This window comes from Rattus norvegicus, chromosome 4 (assembly GCF_021556685.1).
Source record: "Rattus norvegicus strain SHRSP/BbbUtx chromosome 4, alternate assembly SHRSP_T2T, whole genome shotgun sequence".
NCBI lineage: Eukaryota > Metazoa > Chordata > Mammalia > Rodentia > Muridae > Rattus > Rattus norvegicus.
This window is the reverse complement of record NC_141537.1, coordinates 130,925,161-130,947,249: the sequence shown is the minus strand read 5'-3', so window position 1 is coordinate 130,947,249 and position 22,089 is coordinate 130,925,161. Positions and strand designations below refer to the sequence as shown.

Here is a 22,089-nt window from a genome sequence, read left to right as displayed (position 1 = left end):
TTACACAATGGAGCACTATTCAACTATTAAAAATGACGACTTCATGAAATTCTTAGGCAAATGGATGGAACTAGAAAATGTCATCCTGAGTGAGGTAACCCAATCACAATTCCAACTCAAATCTTCACAGAGATAGAAAGAGCAATTGTCAACTTCATCTGGAATAACAAAAAACCCAGGATAGTGAAAACAATTCTCAACAATACTTCTGGAGGAATTACATCTCTGACCTTATGACAGAGCAATATTGATAAAAACTGCATTGTATTGGTACAGAGACAGACAGGTAGATCAATGGAATAGAATTGAAAACCTAGAAATAAACCCATACACCTATGGTCACTTGATCTTTGACAAAGGAGTCAAAATCATGGAGTAGAAAGAAGAGAGTATTTTCAACAAGGGATGCTGGTCTAATTGGAGGTCTGCATGTAGAAGAATTCAAATTGATCCATATTTATCACCTTGCACAAAGCTCAAGTCCAAGTGGATCAAGGACCTCCACATAAAACCAGATGCACTGAATCTAATAGAAGAGAAAGTGGGAAAGAGTCTAGAACACATGGGCACTGGAGAAAAAATCCTGAACAGAACACCAATGGCTCAGGCTCTAAGATCAACAATTGACAAATGGGACCTCATGAAACAAAAAAGCTTCTGTAAGGCAAAGGACACTGTCAGTATAACAAAATGGTAACCTACAGATTGGGAAAAGATCTTTACTAACTCTACCCCTGATAGAAAACTAATATCCAAAATATACAATGAATTCAAGAAGTTATATTCCAGAAAACCAAATAACTCAATTAAAAAGTGGGGTACAGAACTAAGCAGAGAATTCTCAACTGAGGAATCTTAAATGGTTGAGAAACACCTAAAGACATGTTTAACATCCTTAGTCACAGGGAAATATAAATCAAAATGACCCTGAGATTCCACCTTATACCAATCAGAATGACTAAGATCAAAAACTCAGGTGACAGCAGATGCTCGTGAGGATGTGGAGAAAGAGGAACTTCTGCATTCTTACCTCTTTCTTATTCTACAAGAAACTGTTAAATTTATGTGAAAGAGATCCATCGAAATCAAGATGAAAGAAAGTTTCATGCATATACCTTTTGTAACTAAATTTACCCTGTCTGATATCTGTAATCAGTTTGATTACATTTAGGTTTCATTACATTTTTTTAATTAGCAGCCACATGTACAACTGTGAGAATAAAATGCCCATCATTTCTCATGTCCAACTTTCTGTAACCAAAGGAAGGTAAAACTCTTTTGGAAGTTATCACTACAGTATATTCTTGAAAAAAAATTAGAATTACTTTTCCATCATGCTTTTCAGTTCTAGATCTGGCCTGAAGCATAACTTTAACTCTGGCACCTAGCAGCCCTGGATAGGAGAGAAACATGCTATATTATCCCTCATTATGAGAGATGGGGATTATAGTGCTCTGTCGTACCAAAATTCACGAGTGACTTGGCCTATAGAGAACTACAGAGAGCCCCCTGTCATGAATACTTGAGGATTACCATACTTTATTGATCATGGTTTTAATGTGCTCTGCCATTTGCGGTTCTAATTCTCAGGTTACAAAATATTAGATTCAGAGATCAGACGAGTTTAGCTTTTTGAAATAAAAGCAGACTTAAAGTGCTTTGTTCAAAGTTCTTAGTCATTTTTTAAAAAAATATGCAAATGAAAAAGTGGCAAAAAAAACCTTCCTGTGAAAGAAGTGTGTGTTAACTATGACACTTGTGCAGATCATATGCCAGAAAACATGTATGCAGACTGTGTGCATAAGGTATGTAAAGTAGGAGCGAGTGGACTGAGACAGTCAGTGCCACTGCTTCCTTGTATTGGTACTGAGCCTTTCCTTCTGAATGACACCATCAGCCAATTCCCCTTTGCTTCTTAACTCACCTTGGGACAAGGGGCATTGTGATAGGACTTACCCACCTTGCTTTTACAGCTTGAAGCCTGGCCTTACTTCCTCATTTTAAATCCTCATGACACCAGACACTATTCCACAGTAAATGTTAGGGAGTCCCTACATGATACAGACCAGCTATGGTGTGTGTAGAGCTCACCCAGGGAAAGGGGATATTCATTAGTGCAAGCTTTTCTTGTTGACTTGAAACTAGGTACTTTGCTAAGATTGTTCTGAGTCGAAAAATTATTCCTCCGGGGGATGGCAACATGGATCAGTGTGGAAGGGTGCTCGCCATCAAGTATGGCGACCTGTTTGATCCTGAGGGCACACGTAGCGGAAGGAAAGAACCAACTCCTGCAAGTTGCCCTCTGATTCCACACACACTGGTGTGTATGTGCACTTATGCACATAAACAAATACATGTAATTTAAAAAGGGAAGTTGTCCCTTGCAACTTTTCATGTAAGAAGACTAACCACTCCAGTAGACTGGAGGATCTACAAGCTCTTATTCCTGGCACTCAGTTAGTATTTGCTGTAGGAATGATGTCTGGGTATTTTACGGTTGCTACCTTTGAAAGTCACTGGTTTTCATTCTAAGCTTGCTTTCACTCAACATTTTCATTTGAAAATGTGTGCTTTGTTATTTCATAGGAAGTTGTCCCATTTATATTTGTGTGTTTTCCAGGTTGAGTCCTGAGTCCCTCATACCTAAATCAAGAGTGTGTGCTTTCTCTCCCTCCCCTCTCCTTTCACCTCTTCCTTTCTTTTATCACTTCTTTCCTTCCTTCCCTACCTCCTTCCTCTCTCTCCCTCCCTCTTTCTTTCTTTCTTTCTTTCTTTCTTTCTTTCTTTCTTTCTTTCTTTCTTTCTTTCTTTCTTTCTTTCTTTCTTTCTTTCTTCCTTCCTTCCTTCCTTCCTTCCTTTCTTTCTTTCTTTTCTTCCTACCTACCTTCCTTCCAACCCCCTCTTTCTTTCTTTTTTTTTTTTTTTTTTGTGACAAGGGTTTCTCTGTAGTCTTGGATGTCCTGGAATTCACTCCATACACTAGGCTGGCCTTGAACTCAGATCCACCTTCTGAGTGCTGGGATTAAAGGTGTGGGCCACCACCATCCTGCCATTCTCTCTTTCTTCCATTTATTTCTCCCATTTATTTTCTTAGTGTGAATGTACATATGTCTCTGCTAACCACAGAACAGTTTCTTAGTGTGAATGTACATATGTCTCTGCTAGCCACAGAACAGTTTCTTTTTTTTTTTTTTTTGGTTCTTTTTATCGGAGCTGGGGACCGAACCCAGGGCCTTGCGCTTCCTAGGTAAGCGCTCTACCACTGAGCTAAATCCCCAGCCACAGAACAGTTTCTTAGTGTGAATGTACATACGTCTCTGCTAGCCACAGAACAGTTTGTGGTAGTTTGTTCTCTTTTTTCAATGTGGGTTCTAGGGATTGAACTCAGGTCATCAGGATGGGTGGCAGGTGCTGGCCTCTGTTTTGTGTCTTTCTGATGACTGGCATGGGAATTAAAAACAGTGACAGCTATGACTGCTATACTCTGACCTACTAAGCTCCTGATGGTCTTCATAAAGATCTTACTGTGTGTCAGGCACTTGAAGATGCCATCCTCTCTGCTTTGTCCTAACAGAGCTCACACTACACTACAACCATTCCCCAATTCTAGGAACAAAGCTAAAGACTAAACACTTTCAACTTACCTAGGGATACTGCTCCAGAGCCAGTAAGCTCGACCAGCCTGCTTCTTCCAATACCAGTGTTCATGCTCTGTCAACCAGAACATGAGACACTCGCCTCTCTCTCTCTCTCTCTCTCTCTCTCTCTCTCTCTCTCTCTCTCTCTCTAATCTTTATTAACTTGAGTATTTCTTATTTACATTTCATTTGTTATTCCCCTTCCCAGTTTCTGGGCCAACATCCCCCCTAACGCCTCCCCCTCCCTTTCTATATGGGTTTCCTCTCCCCATCCTCCCCCCATTACCACCCTCCCCCCAGCAATCACGTTCACTGGGGTTTCAGTCTTAGCAGGACCCAGGGCTTTCCCTTCCACTGGTGCTCTTACTAGGCTATTCATTGCTACCTATGAGGTTGGAGCCCAGGGTCAGTCCATGTATAGTCTTTGGGTAGTGGCTTAGTCCCTGGAAGCTCTGGTTGGTTGGCATTGTTGTTCATATGGGGTCTCAAGCCCCTTCAAGCTCTTCTAGTCCTTTCTCTGATTCCTTCAATGGGGGTCCCGTTCTCAGTTCAGTGGTTTGCTGCTGGCATTCGCCTATGTATTTGCTGTATTTTGGGTGACACTCGCCTCTTTTAACTAATAGCTGGTCAGCATTTCCCAAAAAGCTGGACAGATAGCTCAACCATTAAGAGCACTGGCTACTCTTCCAGAGAATCTGGGTTCGATTCCTAGTACCCACATGACAGTTCATAATGGTCTGTGACCCTAGTTTCAGGAAACCCAATACCCTCCTCTGGCCTTCATGTACCAAGCATACATGTGGTGCATAGTCATACTTGCTGGCAAAACATCCATACCCAAAAAAATTTAAGAAGAAGAATATAAGAAATGATTAAATAGGGCAAAAAGAGACAGGAATTTAAAACTACCATAATGTTAGTTGTGATTATTGCCAGTGCCTCTGTGTACAAGTGTTGTTTGGTGGATTTAAAAGCAAACAAACAAAATGAATAATCAGAAAGAACGGTTAGCGATCATGGCCTGATAGTTCCCCGTGCTGCCCTAAATAGAACTATGTGCCCCCCTCCCTCCCAGAACTTAATCCTCTCTGATGTCTTGATGTGCAGGAGAAAATAAATGCATTCCTGATTTCAAAATAACCAGCTTAAAAGTAACATTTTGAACTCAATACTTCTTCAAGGTGATGAGTACCCGTGCCTAGCCCATATTTAGGAGAAACATGTTTTCTCGTTGATTTTAACTAGAAATCCAACTAACCGTATGCAGGGAGAGTGGACTCAAAAAGCATTCCGTGTGCGTCTTCTCTTGTTTAACATGTTCTCTTTCCCAACTCCAGGTATTAACATGTACCACCACTTTTGTGACTTCCTGAATCTCTACCTCACTCAGCACATAAACAATTCTTTCAGTACAGACGTGTACATTGTCATGTGGGACACCGTAAGTAAACTCCTGCGCTCCTTTTGCGACAGCTCTGTCTTGCTCTTCCATTGTGTGCCTCTGACTTTGTGAAGCAGAATTTTCTAAGATGCATGTGTCAATATAGTGCCTAACCACACATACACTCATACATGTATAGACATGTTCAAATGTGTTTCTATGGCCCCCCTCACATACACATGCACTGGTCAGGTGCATACAGATCTTTAGTTTGTTTTGGTTTTGATTTTGTTCAGGCAATGTCTTATGTAGCCCAGGCTGCCCTGAATTGACTGTGTAGCTGAGGATGACCCTTTGCTCCTCTTGCATCCACTCTAGATTGCTCAGATTACAAGTATGGTGCTGGGGATTAAACCCAGGGCTTCATGCATGCTAAGCAAACACTCTACCAACTGAACCACGCCCCTTCTCATAGAGGAGTATGATCCTATGAACTTTCAGCTTTGGAATGAAGTAGGGGAGGATTTCCTCCCCTTGGGCAGGGATTGGGTTCCCAAACGCAGAGCCCCAGTGTCTGCCTCAGTGTTCCTCTGAGACAGGAGGCCTCTGTGACACAAGGTGGTAACGATTAGGTTTATATTGCCCTTTGAATTTACTGCTCCTACCCATAAAATGAAACCCAGAGCCTCCTGCAGGCTAAGCAGTCCACCGCAGAGCTACACCCCAGCCCCAATCCTTTGCATAATAGCATCTTTCTAGTGACAGCTGGCTTCATGCTAAGTGGTTTGTTTTTTAAGCTCACTTTCTAGGGTGAATCTTACACATGTATCTAAAGGAGAAACAATGCTGTCCGGAAACAGCTAGCAGGCAGCGTCTGCATTCCCAGCGAGCACAGCACACCAGCCAATTCATAAACAGTTTTGTAGACAAGGAGAAAGCATTTGACGGCCATACTTCATAGACAGTAAGCTCACAGTACAGCTCTGTGGATGGTTGTCACCACAGCCCGGAAGTCTGGCCTGGTTTAAAGTCCTTGAAAGGCTGGTTCTGCCTTCTTGGCTCTCACTTCCCATCTCTGGCCCTGCGTGAGCTTCCATCCCCGTCTTGAGCCCAGTCTTACTGTCAGTTCAGTTTCATATTTTCGCCATGTTTCTGTGAGCAAAGGGGACAGCGTCCTTCTCGTTTCTTTTTGCTTAAGTGGGCCACGTCTCTCAGCAAAACATTTCTCAGCAATTCTGCAAGACCTTTTTTTTTCTTTTTCTTTTTCTTTTTTTTTCGGAGCTGGGGACCGAACCCAGGGCCTTGCGGTTGCTAGGCAAGCGCTTTACCACTGAGCCAAATCCCCAACCCCCCCCCCTTTTTTTTAAAGCCCTTACTAAAATCACATTTTCTCAGTGGGGAATTTGGATCAGGATTTTTGTTAGTGTGTTTTATGGATAGGACACAGCAGGTGAGTGTTCTAAGGTAACACACTGAGGGTTGGAGCCAAGGAGCTCTCACTCCCTATATAGTTCTCTGAAGAAATTGTGAGGTAGAGAGACACTTATTAAGTGCTTTCTAGAAGCTTTGTCATACCATCTTGTGTGCCTACATACATCGTCCTCAAGTGGACTGAGTTAAAATAAGTTAGCTTCTATGTGTCCTGCCTGGTGTGTGCCTGCTGGGGCCACCACGAAGGGCCCTGTCAACTGGACACATGATTTTCAGGCAGTCTGACCATCATTCTGCTCTGGATAAGCAGCATTCATGTCTCTGAGCAGTGTGCTTAGCTGCCCCAGTGTCATTGCTGTCCTTTTCTGGCCCTCTGACTCCTCCCTTATAACCTTTCCTCTTGGTCAGTGATGTCCTTGCTAACTTCCCAGTCAAGTTCTTATATGAGCAGTCATGCTCAGTCGCTCCAGAATTCAGGGCTTAAAAGCCTGTAGGTTGCCTGAGAACAGCACTATGTGATTGTATTGTCCACAGTTGAATTTTTGTTAGCAAAGCCTCAAGTCGGTGGTTCTCAACCTTTGGGTCAAGACCCTCTTTGGATAGTTGAGAGGAGCCACCTAAAATCATTGGAAAACAGAGATATTTATAACAGTAGCAGTATTACGGTTATGAAGCTGTGATGGAGATTATTCTGTGGTTGGGGTCACCACACCATGAGGAACAGTATCAAAGGTTTGCGTCATTAGGAAGGTTGCGAACCATTGCCACAGTTAGACACAGGCTTTTAAGATGCTATTTCACAAGCTCAGTGCCAGCCACGACTCTCTCCTCTAGGTACTGAGCACCTCAACAAAGCTACCAGCCTCCTAGCATAGAAAGCCACTTCTTTCCTGGTGTTGAAGATTTGGAACATCTTTGCTATATATTTTAAAATATTGTTTTGTTTTTAACTTTATTTATTTAATGGTTGAGAGCTCTGCTGCATATACATCCTCAGGCCAGAAGGGGGCACCAGGTTCCATTACGATTGGTTGGGAGCCTCCATGTGGTTGCTGGGAATTGAACTCAGGACCTCTTAACTGCTGAGCCATCTCACCAGCTCTTTGCTCTTCCTTTTTAACCATAGAGCTAATGACTGATTCTTGTGAGGTCAACAATGCAGGAGTGGGAAAGTTCTTTTTCCTCTAAGTCTCTTCCTCTCTCTCCAATTGCATTGTCCCCCAAGGGAATAAATGGAAATATAGCCTTACACAAAGTTTTATCAGGGTTTGTGTAAGGCTCTCTATGCATATCATTTGTATAAAGATTTATCGATATCATTATATAAATATGCTCTCTGAGTACAAGGGCACCTTTCCATGTCTGTTTTTGAATGGTGCCAGCATTTTTCCATCTGTTGGATTTCCTGCATGTGTTCCTCTCCCTTCGCCCACCATGTTCCTTCACCCTACATTTCCTTTCCTTCTGCTTCTGAGCTATGCCCTGGATGTTATCAGCATCTTTCCTATATGCAGTGTTCTCCCTGGGTCTGTAGGAGACTAGTGCCAAGATCCACTCTGGACACCCAAATCCATGGCTGCTCAGGTCCTCTGTGTTAAGTGGTATGGAATTGCATGTGGCCATGCACATCCTTCTAGATGCTCTGAAATCACCACTGGGTTACTCACATAGCCCAGTACACGCAAACAGTGGTTATACTACAGTGTCGCAGAGAAAAGGTCTGTATGCAGTCAATGAAGACACGGCTTCTTCTCTGGATATTTTCTATCAGTGTGAGTGAACCCTCAGGTCCAGAGGGTGAACCGTGTCCTTCTCTCTACACCCTCTTCATTACTCCTGTGGGCGGAGTCCTACAAGTAGTGTTTGTGTGTCTGAGGCTCTGGTGTGTTCAGATTTGAAACCTGACAGGAGGAGGGTTTGTTTGTCTGTTTGTCACCTTGTGGAACGCCCAAAGATTCTTCAGTATGAGGTGGGAAGATGTTCCTTTCTTCTTTCACTGCTGGATAATTTGAATTTGGAGGATGTTGAAGATGAAGTTTCTAGAAGTGGCTATTGTTGAATAATTCACAAGTTTCCTGGGAAGGGTTCAGTCAGAATCACCCTATTTTATCATTAAAATTTCCTTTCAGAGGCATCTTATATTACCTACAGTATTTTATCTCAAGAAATTGTCTGGAATTACTTCTTTTAATTACTCTTTATTTATCATTGAGCAACAGGACAGTTTCGTTGTTGTTAGTGTTGAGGGTCTTTATTGTACCATTGCTGGAGAAACACTCCAGCAAAGCCTTTCTGTGTCACCTTATCTGACAGTTCTCCATACTTTTGAAATATCAGGAGAAGCCTAAAAATTTCAAAATCTAAACAAAAAATTCTATAATCATCAAGAGACAACAGAATGGACAAGTAATTGCAGATTTTGAATGTACCCCTATGACCTGTGTTTCTTTTGTCTCTGGGCTGAATTCTTCAGTCTGAGTCACATCGTTTAAAAATGGACCAAGCCTCTCCCTTTACCTGGCAGAGTTTCTAATTACCTTCTACCTTCCAGGGAGGAGAGGAATCTGGTAAATACACTGGGACAGGTTCCCACCGAGAAACAGCAGGCATGGAGTATATGGGCATGAAGTCTGAGACCACAGACACGGCTTGACCGCAGTACTATGACTCATTAGTTCTACCATTCAGACAAACTATCTGAATTTACATACAGTTTGCTTGTGTATAAATCAAGGATGAGGACATCAGCTAGCTCATTAGAACTGCAGAGTAGTTTGATAAAATAATAATCTATAGTCCTTAGAACAATGCCTGGGCTTGCATACCCGACATTGTTAGCATTACAGGTTGTTGTATAATGTTATGTAAGTAGTGACATTATTAATGTGAACGCTTCATTATTCAGCGAGAGAATATTCATTTGATGTATAAGTTTTCCAGCCAATTTCTCACTTTGAAATTTCCTTCCAAGTACAATCTACTTACAACGATGGACTTTGCTCAGTGATGATATTATTGTGTGTATAAATGGTGTCATATGTATGGGTCCTTTGAAGTATCCTCTTGTGGCACTAACTTCTTGTTTCTACCTTCAGAGCTCTTATGGATACGGTGACCTCTTCTCTGATACCTGGAAAGCATTTACTGACTATGACGTCATACATTTGAAAACCTACGATTCCAAAAAGGTACTAGAACTAGTGAAATGTCTTGAAATGACTGTCAAGTGCCAGTGACTAACTCACATAGTGAATATTTAATTTAAGTTTCTCTTGGCTGTTACCACTGATCCTGACTTCTTGGTGTTTGGTTGTTGTTGATGTGGTTTGTTTGTTTTATAGCTAGAATTTTTGTAAATAAACCTTAAAACCTTGGAAAGGTTTACTTTGTAAAATGAGGACTGCTGTTTTGGCTTGAAGGGTGCTTGCCTTACTGTGCTGTCTGTTTTATGAATGGTGCATACCTTATTGTGATGTCCTACGAATGGTTCGCACATTGCTGTGGTGTCATCTACCACATGAAGGGCACACCCCTTACCGTGCTGTCTATCCTGTGAAAGGTGCACACCGTGCTGTGGTGTCCCACGCAGGGAGCGGCTCTCCTTATTTTGCTATCTTCTAAACGGTCTCTCTACTTAGGTGTGTTTTAAAGAAGCTGTGTTTTCGTTGCTGCCCCGCATGCGGTACGGGCTGTTCTATAACACGCCTCTGGTAAGCATCTAAGACATCCTTGTGTTTCTCGAGGTCATCTGAAATCCCAGTGTGGGAGTATTTGCTGTCACGTGAACTGGCGCTTTTGTTTTAGATCTCTGGCTGTCAGAACACTGGGTTATTCAGGGCCTTCTCCCAGCACGTGCTGCACAGGCTGAACATCTCTCAAGAGGGACCCAAGGTAATGGATATGCTATGGGTTCTGAGGTAGACCTGAGTAGTCATCTCTGACGCCATCTTTGTAGGAAAACAAATAAGGAGGAGGCAGTGTTTGCTATGACAACATTGCTGAACCCGTAGTGCTCTGAATTCAGTAGCCAGTAGCCACCAAAGATAAGCTAAAGGATGCTGTAAGAACACCCTTATCCTCCTTGTCGGTTGTCTATTTCTTTACCCATGTCTTCCTGTATTCTCCCATTGAACTCATGTAACCCCTGCTAAAAACAATCCACCCCACCAAGCAACAAAGTAATAGTAGTGGAATGAGCAGGTGTTGCCTTCCATGGCTAAAGTAGATACACTTATTTGTATTCCTCATCAACATACAATAATTGTACACATCTCTAGGGTGCAGTGTTATAGTTTGACACAGGGCACAGTGTAATTATCAAAGCACTTGTGTTACCTCAAGCATCAATTATGTCTTTGTTGTGAGAGTGTTCTAAACCTTTTCTCTTAGCTTTCTTAGAACTAGTATATTATTGGCAAATCTATTAACACTACAGTGATTTTGACAGCAAACCTCAATTCTCCTATATCTGTAATGTGTATCTAGTGACCACCCCCTTTCTCTCCTCCCCAGGGTGCATGTCTACTAATCTATCATATTCTCAGTATTTTCTTGTGCACCCCTTCAGCAACTTTAGCTTCTGTATCTGAGGGAGAACATGCCCCTGTCTTATGTTAACTTAGTGCCTTGCATTTCTCTCCATACTGCAATAGGATATGTTTTGTCCCTGTGTACAGCTGAGTATTAATTCATTGTATAGATGTATTTTCTTATAAAATAGATATATAATTTCCTGAGATAATGGATAATGGTTAAGGAGTCTGGCTAATAGTTTCTGTGTCTCCTTAGTGAGTTTCACCTCTCTGGGAAATTGCATGTGAGATTTGGTTGTTGTTTTTTTGTTTGTTTGTTTTTGTTTTGTTTTGTTTTTTTGTTTTTTTTTTTGGTCTTAGCATATCCAATATTATTCCTACTTTTCATTTTGATCACAGGATGGGAAACTTCGAGTTACCATTCTTGCACGCAGCACAGAATACCGGAAAATCCTGAACCAAAATGAGGTTAGTGTTTTGGTATGAACTTTTGGTAGTGACTTTGCCTTCCTTAGTTAATGTGCTCTCTCTCTCTCTCTCTCTGTGTGTGTGTGTGTGTGTGTGTGTGTGTGTGTGTGTGTTTCATATTGCAGTAGAAGTTTTTATTTGAAACTATTCATTTCTAGAGGTACACAATAGCTTAAGCCTATTGCAACTACTGGCTTTTAGCTTCTCCAAACTCCCACCCTATCCAGATCTGCTCTATTGTAAATGTTCACCTCCATGAGCTCTAGATAGAATACAGGCAAAACCAAAGCCAAACAAAACATGTCTTGTCTGGACTGCAGCAGAAGGGTGAAAATTCTCCCTCCAGGCAAACTAGCAACAACATGCAAACCTGCCTTTTGAGAGATGATTGGTGTTACCTGGTATTTCCGTAGCATCCGGCAACACATACAACTGGGTGAATGTCTCGGAAACTGCTCCTAGCCATTCGGTTTATTTCAGCAGCACATAATCATACATTGTACCCAGCCTCATACTGAGCAGATAATCACGGGAGCCCAGATAGTGAGCCTGCTCTTGACAGTTAGCCCTCTCACGGCAGCGAGATGCAAGAGGAGGTTGGGTGTGCCTACGAGTCCAGGCGATTAGGAAAGGGCAGGCCAGGGAATAGCACCAAACCAGTGGGAAGAAAGTCCAGGGAAAGGCCCAGCTATGGTGCAGGCCTGATGTTTTCAGAATCTGTGGGCAGACTGTACAAACGTTGCTCCCCAGGGCAGGCCCAAGAACATGCTGCTTGTCCTTTAAGACAGGAAATGGGTTGCAAAGGGTATGTACAACAAGGGCAATGGTACTTTGACCAGTGAACGGACAGTAAGACTCAGGTGTGTATAGCCCAGGCTCACCTTGAATTCATCATGTAGGCCAGCTGGTCTTGAGCTCCCAATCCTACTGTCCAGCCTCCTGAGTGCCAAGAGTCTGGCCTGGCTCCCAGGCGGTCTGGTTAAATGATGGTTGCTGCAAGCTTAGCCCAGTACAAGGTGTGTTGAGATACTGCTTTATGGCTGGAGATTAGAGAAAGGACACATTCTGGGACTTGCAGGCGCATGCGATTTCTTTGATATAGTCTACCTCATAAAATGAAGAAGGATTGTGCTACCTAATCAGTGCTTTCCTGGGGAAGAAGTGGCTGTAGAGAAACAATTCTGTCTTTGACCACATGTGTGTTGTGCAGTTGTGCATCATGTGTATAAAAGGGGATCAGCAATTCGTTGCTTTCAGTGATTTGGAGGCACTGCTTAAGGTTAGAGATTGTGTGGTCAGCAGCGCAGGGTGTGTTCCCTCCCTCCCTTCCTCTCTCCTTCTCTCTCTGTCTCTGTCAGGGATTGAACCAGGCCTAGATCAAGGCATTTTGTAGCCATTGATGTTGATGCTGTTGTTGTGAAGGGCCACCTGGTACAGATGCAACCTGTGAGTGTCAGGTGACAGTGCTGTGGGGGACTCAGAGTTGTGGTGCTGCTGTTACTTCCTGCCTGCCAGAGCCAAGAGTGATGTGAGAGAGTTCATAGAGAGAGGAATATTCTCAAAGGATGGGGCCTGGGGTCTGAGTGGTCTGTTTGAAGTGAGACAGTAGATGGAAAGAACCAGGTCAACGTAGTGTCAGGGGCACTGTATCCCCTTGTCCTCAAATCACCAGGTGCTCTGAAATGCTAAGAAACAGGGTGAGGAATTCAAGAGGTATGGTCACTCAGCATTGGAATTTAAATAAGGTCTAAGTGATAGGCATAAATGATATGTAATGCTTACAAATCTTTTATCCACCAAAAATTAACAAATGTTAGGAGTTGGGGAGATGGCTCACTGGGTAAGGAGAATTGTTGTTGTAAAAGCAAGAGAATCTAAGTTCAAATCTCCAGCACTGACTTAGAAGCTGGGCATGGCTGCGTGTGTGTATAACCCCAGTATTGGGGAACAGCAACCTGCAGATCCTGGGAGCTCATTGGCCAGACGGTCTACTCAAAACAGTGAGCTTTGGGTTCAGTGAGAGTCTGTCTCAGAATACTAAAGGGAAGGGACTAAAATGGCTCCACTGACAAAGTAACTGCTGTGCAGGCTCGAGGACTCGAACCCACGTACAAAGCCTAGGATGGTGGCGTTCTCCAGCATGGGGATGGAAGGTGGGGTGGGCAGCAGAGAGGGAGGACTCTCCAAAGCTCACTGACCAACCAGTCTACGTAAACTGGAGCTCCTGGTTCAGGGGGAGACTTTGTCTCAGAAAGAACAGACTAAGAACCATGGAGGAAAGACACCTGGTGTTGACCTTGGACCTCCAAATATATGCACACCTGCAAGCACATGTTTACACAGCCACACTGACATGTAACACACACACACACACCAAACACCACACACCATAAGGAAGACATCTGATGTTCTCTGGCTTCTGTATACATGAACACAGGACAGTGTGTGCGTGTATATACATGCACACACACACATACACACACACACATACACTCACACACGCACACATACACTCACACACACATACATACACGTGCACGCACACACTCACAACACACACTCATATACATGCATGCATACTGACACACATGCACACACACACTCACAATACACACATGCACACACACACACACACACACACACACACACACCACACACACACACACACGGCAGGTGTGGTTGTAGCTGGCTCCAGGGCAAGTGAGGCAGAAAGTATTTCTGAGAAGCAACATGTAAAGTTGTCCTCTGTACAGGTGGGCACTCTATGAACACACACATAAAAACAAAACTAAAAAGTGAACTTTAGGATTCCTAAAGGAAAGCAGAAAAGAAGGAAGAATCATTCTGCATGTTCTTCTTTTTCCAGCTGGTAAATGCCCTGAAAACAGTATCCACATTTGAAGTCCGGGTGGTTGATTACAAGTACAGGTAAGCTGGGGCCTCTCACCTTTGAACCACTCACTGGTGGGTAGTGGGAGCACCGACTCTTGTAGACCAAGAAGTGACACTCAGAGGACAGTTATAAAACAAAACGGGGATGACAGAGGCTTCGAGTTCAGGGGAGCTGCTGGGCTTTCTGAGGTCTCCTGGTACAATCTAATTATTCTGGAGAAATAATGAATCCAGATTTCTGTTTGAAATTTCTGAATTTGTACCTAGTATTAAATTTTTACATGCACACACACGTATACATTTATACTCATATATATATGTATATATATATGACCTAATTTACCCTGTTAGCTAATGGGTTTCAGCTTTGAAAGTCATGGATTAAAAAAAAACTTATAAAATATTTTACATTTCTTTTTAAATTCTGGTGGAACCAAAAGGCTTGGAAAGAGAATATGCTGCCAGGCAATGGGGGTGCATACCTTCAATCCCAGCACTCGGAGGCTGATATCTGGGGGTTTAAGCTCAGCCTGGTCTACAGAGCGAGTTCCAGGGCAGCTTGGGTTACACAGTTAAACCTCGTCTCTAAAAAGAAAAATATAAAAAAAAGAAAGAAGGAAGGAAACAGTATGCCTCTCCCCGATGTCTCGTCCTGTTGGTTTGAGAACAGTCACACTGCAATGGCTCTGTTCAGAAGTAGATGCTCCTTGTAGAAGCTTAGCAATATAAGGAAGAGCAAAGCAGACTGGAGATGTCAGTGCTTAAGAGCACTTGTTGCTCTTGCAGACCACCCAGGCTTGGTTCCCAGCATCCACATGGTGGTCAAACAGCTGTTTATTACACTAACAAAGGCTCCAATGCCTTTTTCTGACCTCTGGGGGCACCAAACACAGGCATGGTACAAAGACACACATGCAGGCCAGACATGTACATCAAATAAAATGATTAGATCTAATCCTAAAAATTCAAGAAGAAAGCTCTCACAAAATAACACAAAGAAAAAGTGAAGTTTTCTCTCTATCCACCTATGATCCAATGTAGGACTATTGATAGTCTTTTTCCTATATTACACATGCACGCACGCACGCACGCACGCACACACACACCAGTCCAAGCCTGTGAGCCTGAGGGGTACCTGCCATAGATGCACTTCCCATATCTACATAAGCTTGGGCGTGCTGTGCTGTCGCTCACTCATGAGCCCCTAGTTTCTAACAGGATGAATCAGTAAGAATGTGATTATGAGGGCTGGAGAGATGGCTCAGTGGTTAAGAGCACTGTCTGCTCTTCCAGAGGTCCTGAGTTCAATTCCCAGCAACCACATGGTGGCTCACATCCATCTGTAATGGGATCCGCTGCCCTCTTCTCCTGTGTCTGAAGACAGTGACAGTGTACTCACATACATTAAATAAATCATATTTAAAAAAAGAATGATCATGAGGCCCCTGGGCTTTGCGGCTGGGATCCCAGTATGGTGGACAGTGTGCCTCTCGTGCCGGGGATGGAGAAATGCAAAGCTGTCAGACAATCACTCAGTTAGGGCCTGCTGTTACGCTCCACCAGCTTCCTCTCACCTTACACAGGCAGCCATGCTCTGAAGATGCAAAGTCTCTGTTTGACACAGTATGCTGTGCTGTGGTGGCTTCTTCCACTGACACAGGAGGAAGTAGTTTTCAGCTTGGAATATCCTCATAGCTTGTCAGCACTTGTTCACTTCCCTTTTCCAGGAAGAGAGGAGAGTGGGGCCTAGGAGCTTTGCCCTACAGTATTATCTGCCTGTATTTGAATGACACCTTTTATTTGGGTATCTATATTTGTAATTGTGTTGATATCATGTATTGTGATTTTCTTATTATATGTTCCCTTGAAAAACATAATAGTTTGTGCTTAGAGAGCTTGTTACGCTATCAAGGAATGACTTATTAACTACTATTGAGGTTGTCACAACAGTGCGGGTGTGGAGTGTGACACAAGTGTATAAATGCTGTCTCTGTGGATCATGGACTAGCTCCCTTCATCCCATCTTTCTTGTGTTGTCCCCATATTGCAGAGAACTCGGGTTTTTAGATCAGCTAAGGATCACGCACAACACGGACATATTTATCGGCATGCACGGAGCTGGTCTTACCCACTTACTTTTCCTTCCAGACTGGGCTGCTGTATTCGAGCTGTGAGTATGGGAGGCAGGTTCTGAGCTACGAGGCTCAGCCTGGGCATTAGAAACCCTAATGTACTACCAAAAAGCTACATCATGGTGATGTCTGGAAAGAAAAGCAACCTCGAGCTAAAAGGTCTGAGGTCTGCCAGCACCTTATCCTTACAGCCTCAGTGCCGCCTCTCGCCTTTCTCAGGATGTGATTCTGCGGTTTCCCAACTCGGAGTTCACCACTGCCTCTCAACCGTGATCACTTCCTTCCCTGCAGTCAGTATAATTCCTATACTGAGAGAGAGTAGGGTGGCGTAGGCAGGGAGAGCAGAGGCCCTCTCTCCAAAGGATTGCTTACCCAGTGTGTCTGAGGCAGAGATGGGGGAGGGGGATGAATCCATAGGAGACTATCCAAGGAAAGGTTGTTACAAACTTCTCATACTTGGCCCAACATTTTCAAGCTGTTCCTGAGGTAGAAGGCAATTGTGAATTCTGTCTTAATTCATTTGTCCTAGAGAGGAAGGATGGACGAAAGGAGAAATGGGGGGGGGGGGGGTAGGTAAGATATGGGAACCCAGCAGACCTGGGGTGGGATTTTTTGCTTCCTTCCTTAACCAGCTGCTTAACCTTGAATGCATTACCTCCCTGCACACAGGGAGGTGACATACATTTTCCATGTATGTAAAGATAATATCTTACGAGACAGTCTTCGATTCACAGGCGATAGGACCTATTGAATAAGGTACTGACTCCTCCCTCTTACTCTGGTCTTTAAAAATTAAGACAAGGTATTGAGAATATTAATTTAAACTTGATTTTGTGCTGCTCTCGTGCCCTGGGCCTTATTCATGCTGGGCCAGTACTACCACAGCGTGCTGCCTTCCAGCCCTGAGAATGTGTGTGAAGTTATCTCTCTCTTGTTTGTTATTTACAAAACCTTTAGTAAGACCATATTTGGGGAGTAGATGATTTTCCCCCTAGAATGTTACACACTAGGCAACCCCCAGGACAAAAGCCTCATGTCCTGTGTGACACCCTTGTGTTCTTAGGTACAACTGTGAGGATGAGCGCTGTTACTTAGACCTGGCCAGGCTCAGAGGCATCTACTACATCACCTGGCAGAAGCCCAGCAAAGTGTTTCCTCAAGATAAGGTAACATTCAGTCAAGTGGTTTGGAGTCCAGTTATTAAAATGCAAGCCATCGCTGAGCCTCAAAGGTGTTCTCTGTTTGCTTCCTGAAAAGGTTTATTTTGTATTTGCAAATTAGAGGAAACCTCAGCGTGGCTAAGGCAGCTGACATCAGTTTATACACAGCAGCTATCGGCAAACAGTAGCTCTAATGGTACAAATCTGGCCCACCAATTGTTTTTGTAAATAAAGTTTTATTGGGAACCACCACAATTGCCTGCATATTGTCTGGGCTTGCTTATGCATTTCCTTGGCAGAGCATCTGTGACTGAGCGCAGATGGTTTGCAGAACTGAAACGATCACTGGGACCTCTGTGGGGAAAGCTTGCCAGCCCATGTTGAAATAGTCGAGTTAGCCAAAGTAAGATGATGTTTTGTCTATAGAAAAGACACGCCCTCAGTGACTTTGGCATTCTGTTCTGGTTTGTTTCTGCAGGGGCACCATCCAACTCTGGGGGAGCACCCGAAGTTTACCAACTACTCTTTCGACGTAGAGGAATTCATGTACCTTGTCCTGCAGGCTGCAGAACATGTACTGCAGCACCCGCAGTGGCCGTTGAAGAAGAACCACGATGAACTATAGAAATGCCCAGGTTGTTTACCACGGTGTTGGACACTCCCACAGGCAGACACACAATCAAAGGAGCAGAACAACCTCTCATATCCTACTGTAAGATGATTCACGGACTTTACTTCTGAACGTAGCTCAGGCTGGTCTTGAACTCATGATCCCCTTGCCTCAGCCAGCTGAGCACTCAGCTTACAGATGAGCACGACCACGCCTGTCTACAGAATCACCTTTTCGTGTGAAAGCGCACCTTCAGGGTACTTTAAGTCTCCCCCATGTCTCTCGTGTCCTGGCTATTTATCAGCAGTATTTTTGCACTGAAAAAAAAATGTTACTTTTATAGTTTAGAGCTGGGCAGATGCCCATTGGTGTAGCTGAGCTTTCCAGTTGGGACACCAAAGTTGTCACCTTCGGTGGCTTCAGAACTGATAAGTGTGTTTGTTAACTGTAAGTGGTCGTAATTCCAGAGTGTCACAGCTTGATGTTTACCTACTTGGGTAAACTCAGGACTATTATTGTTTACCATTGTGTGTTCATAAATATGGTTTTAGGGGTTGGTTGGGTTTAATCCCTAGCAACATACACACATACTCTCTCTCTCTCTCTCTCTCTCTCTCTCTCTCTCTCTCTCTCTCTCTTTCTCATGCATGCACACACGCACACACACACACACACACCAGTCCAAGCCTGTGACTATCAGGACCAAGCTATAGGAATGTGCTATAGACCAGTGTTTAGTCAACTCCAGCTTACGTGCATCAAGAGCCTGAAAGAAAATCATGCTTTTGTATTTATTAATTTGTGTTTCTGTATCTCTTTTGGATCATGTATGTAATGGCAATGTTGATAGGAACCCACTGGAACATTCTGCAGTACCATCTCCACTGACCCTCCAGCCATGGAGAGCATTCGTGCTGACTTGCCAGGGAGTCTTAGTTTCCGTCAGGCAAGCGTTTGTAAGCACGGACAGCTATGGGTATCCACGTCCGGCAGGATGAAGGTAACCGTAGCCTTTGTAAAAACTGCCAAGTTGCCACATGAAGAGAAGACTCTTTCTCTGTTTGTTTTTGTTTTTGTTTTTTAAAGTAAGAGCTTAAAAACACAGTAGACCTGTGAATTACCCAATCAAAACAAAAGCCCTAAAAAAGTGGCACAGAGTAAACAGGATGTGTGATGCAGGCTTCCCTGCACTGGCTTTAACCGACTGCTGAGCGTACAGCTCCTGGGTTTATTCTGTTGTACAGTGGGATGATGCTTGAGTCTTGTTAACATTCGAGGCTACTTTTAATTTCTACAGTGCACTTAGCAAATCCCAGCCAAGGACTTTATTTTTAAATTTTAGAGGAGTGACCTACAAAATAAAATATTGGTAACCAATGCCTCCTCGGAAGCTTGCTGCCATTTCCTTTCAGGATTTGTTAAAAGACTGCAGAGTTTATTTATTATCTTTAAAGGAAATAGTGACCCTTCGTAGGCAGGACTTCTCTTCGGGTCGTAAAATTGTTTGGAAAAAAAACTGTAACATGAGGAATTGTTGGATGGCATGTTTGCCGCTGTTCTAGGTGCAGAATACTAGGTAGGCGGGGGGAGGAGGGGTGCTCCACAGGAGGGGGCTTGGAAAGATCCTTTTGCCCTGATCATCCGAAGAGAACCATCCGGAAGACTGCTTCTGGAAAACCGTCGTCCTCCTACCTCATTGCAAGCAGCACAGGGGCCTGTGTTCACAGACCACCGAGGATTCCAGAAACTGAGAACAGTCTCACCTGGAAACTGTATCTGAATATTTTGCATTTAGAATATACTTTATATAAAGACAGTCATTTAAATTTTTAATTGATGGGATTAACTTTTTATCAGACTTTTTTTGTGGGAGCAGAAGATCTTCAAATGGTTGTAAAATTTAAAGTGTAGACATGGCCCTTTTTATTAAGTCTGTAAGGGGACACCTTTCATTGTACATTTCAGACATAGCTTTGGAATAAAGTTTTCTATATTTCATTTAAATATCTGAACATCTTCAGGGTTTTCTGTGTCTGAATGTCACATTCCTGCTTTAAAAATAATCTGGTAGCTTGCACATGATTAAAAAAATAATTAGCTCACTGATGAAGGGTTCAGTGCAATCAAAAATTATACCTTACATTTATTTAGCAGTTGTATGATGCTTCCCACAAATGTGGCCCTGCATAAACCTCATCAAAAAAAAAAAAAATTAGGAGGACAATGGCTTCTGTGTTCAAGAGAAAGTCAGGGGCTGGAGAGATCGCTCAGTGGTTAAAGCACAGTCTGCTCTTCCAGAAGACCCAGGTTCAATTCCAAGCACCCACATAGCAGCTCACAACTATCTGTAATTCCAATCCCAGGGGACCCAACACCCTCACACAGACATACATACATGCAAGCAAAACACCAATGCACATACAACAAACTCATTAGATGGGTGGTGGTGATGGCAGTGGTGCATACATTTAATCTCAACACTCAGGAGACAGAAGCAGGAAACTCACTGTATGTTTGAGGACAGCTTGGTCTACAGAGTGAGTTCCAGGACAGCTAGGACTACACAGAAAAATGTTGTCTTAAAAAGAAATCATTAAAAAAAAAAAAGTAAATTAGGGGCCAGAGAGATGGCTCAGAGGTTAAGAGCACTGTCCGCCCTTCCAGAGGTCCTGAGTTCAATTCCCAGCAACCACATGGTGGCTCTCAACCATCTGTAATGAGATCTGGTGCCCTCTTCTGGCCTTCAGGCATACATGCAGGCAGAAAGCTGTATGATGTATAAATAATAATAATAATAATAATAATAATAGTAGTAGTAGTAGTAGTAGTAGTAGTAGTAGTAGTAGTAGTAACAACGTAAATTAGCTGCTATTAAGTGACGCCCTGAAGGCTCTAGGCCTTGTCATTCAGCAGTGCTCCTTTGATTGCTCATGCAGTCAACACACAGAGCCAGCCACTGCTGTCAACCAGTTACTCTCAGTGGACTCTGGGAAGACAGCTTAGTTACAAGGAATTTAGGTTTTGGTGAAGATGGGCATTGAGCAACATTGACATAGGAAAGCACAGTGTTCCAGACGCTGGTACTGTCATGGAGGAAAGCCAAAGTAAGAAAGTGGACGTAAGTGGAGACTTGCAGGCTTAAGTATAGGGTTCTTGTCGAGGAGGTGGCAGTTGAGTCTAGAAGACTAGAAGGGGGTGAGGGATGGAGGTAGGAAGATGATCTGACAGAGAACACAGCCAAACCACAGAAGGGCAAATGCAAAAGTCTCGAGGCAGAGCCTATGTGTTGAGTTTGAGGACCAGCCACTGTAGTTGGTGTGATAGTGGAGAGTCAGAAGTTACTTAACGGATAACACCACAGGTAGATGGCAAGGCTTTTCATTCTGATGAGGCATGGATCACTGAATGGATCTATACAAAGGAGTAAAGGCCTGGCTTTCCCTTGGACAGTGTAACTCATGCTATTACTTGAGAGCAGGTGGCACAGATGTCTTAGGTCAAGTTCTCTGGATAACAGACTCTGGAGTGAAGGGTTACAAGCTGATGGTTTATTGAGGGAGGATAATCAGTATAGGTGAAGAAGCCTGAGGTCCACACTAGGCCAGGTTCTGGGCTAGGGGAAAGCGTAACCTGGAGTTTAGCGGAGGAACATCTTTAGGGACATTGTGGTACATTGGATCTTTTAGAGACATCCCAATGGATACAAGAGGTGCAGCCATCCATGATGGGGCCATAGAAGGGGAGAGGAGGGAACCTTGGGCAGGGCAGTTCTCTTCAGATGGGGGCAGTTTTTAGGAGAACATGTTGCTAGAATCCACCAGCATCCTCCACAACCTGAAGGCTGA

General features: G+C 43.4%; 1 protein-coding gene across 12 annotated transcripts in view; it reads left to right on the top strand.

Moving 5' to 3' along the window:
• Eogt (EGF domain specific O-linked N-acetylglucosamine transferase) overlaps positions 1–20,256 on the top strand; it is a 37,502-nt gene extending 17,246 nt beyond the window's left edge. For 6 of the 12 annotated variants that reach the window (XM_087658506.1, XM_087658509.1, XM_087658510.1 and 3 more), the window contains 9 exons: positions 4,976–5,079; positions 9,546–9,638; positions 10,089–10,160; positions 10,255–10,341; positions 11,382–11,450; positions 14,317–14,378; positions 16,393–16,512; positions 17,538–17,640; positions 18,113–20,248. In XM_087658506.1, the coding sequence (XP_087514632.1) occupies positions 4,976–5,079; positions 9,546–9,638; positions 10,089–10,160; positions 10,255–10,341; positions 11,382–11,450; positions 14,317–14,378; positions 16,393–16,512; positions 17,538–17,640; positions 18,113–18,259 (857 nt within the window). In that variant the 3' untranslated portion in view covers positions 18,260–20,248. 12 annotated transcript variants of the gene reach the window in all.
• Positions 20,257–22,089: the final 1,833 nt, after the last annotated feature.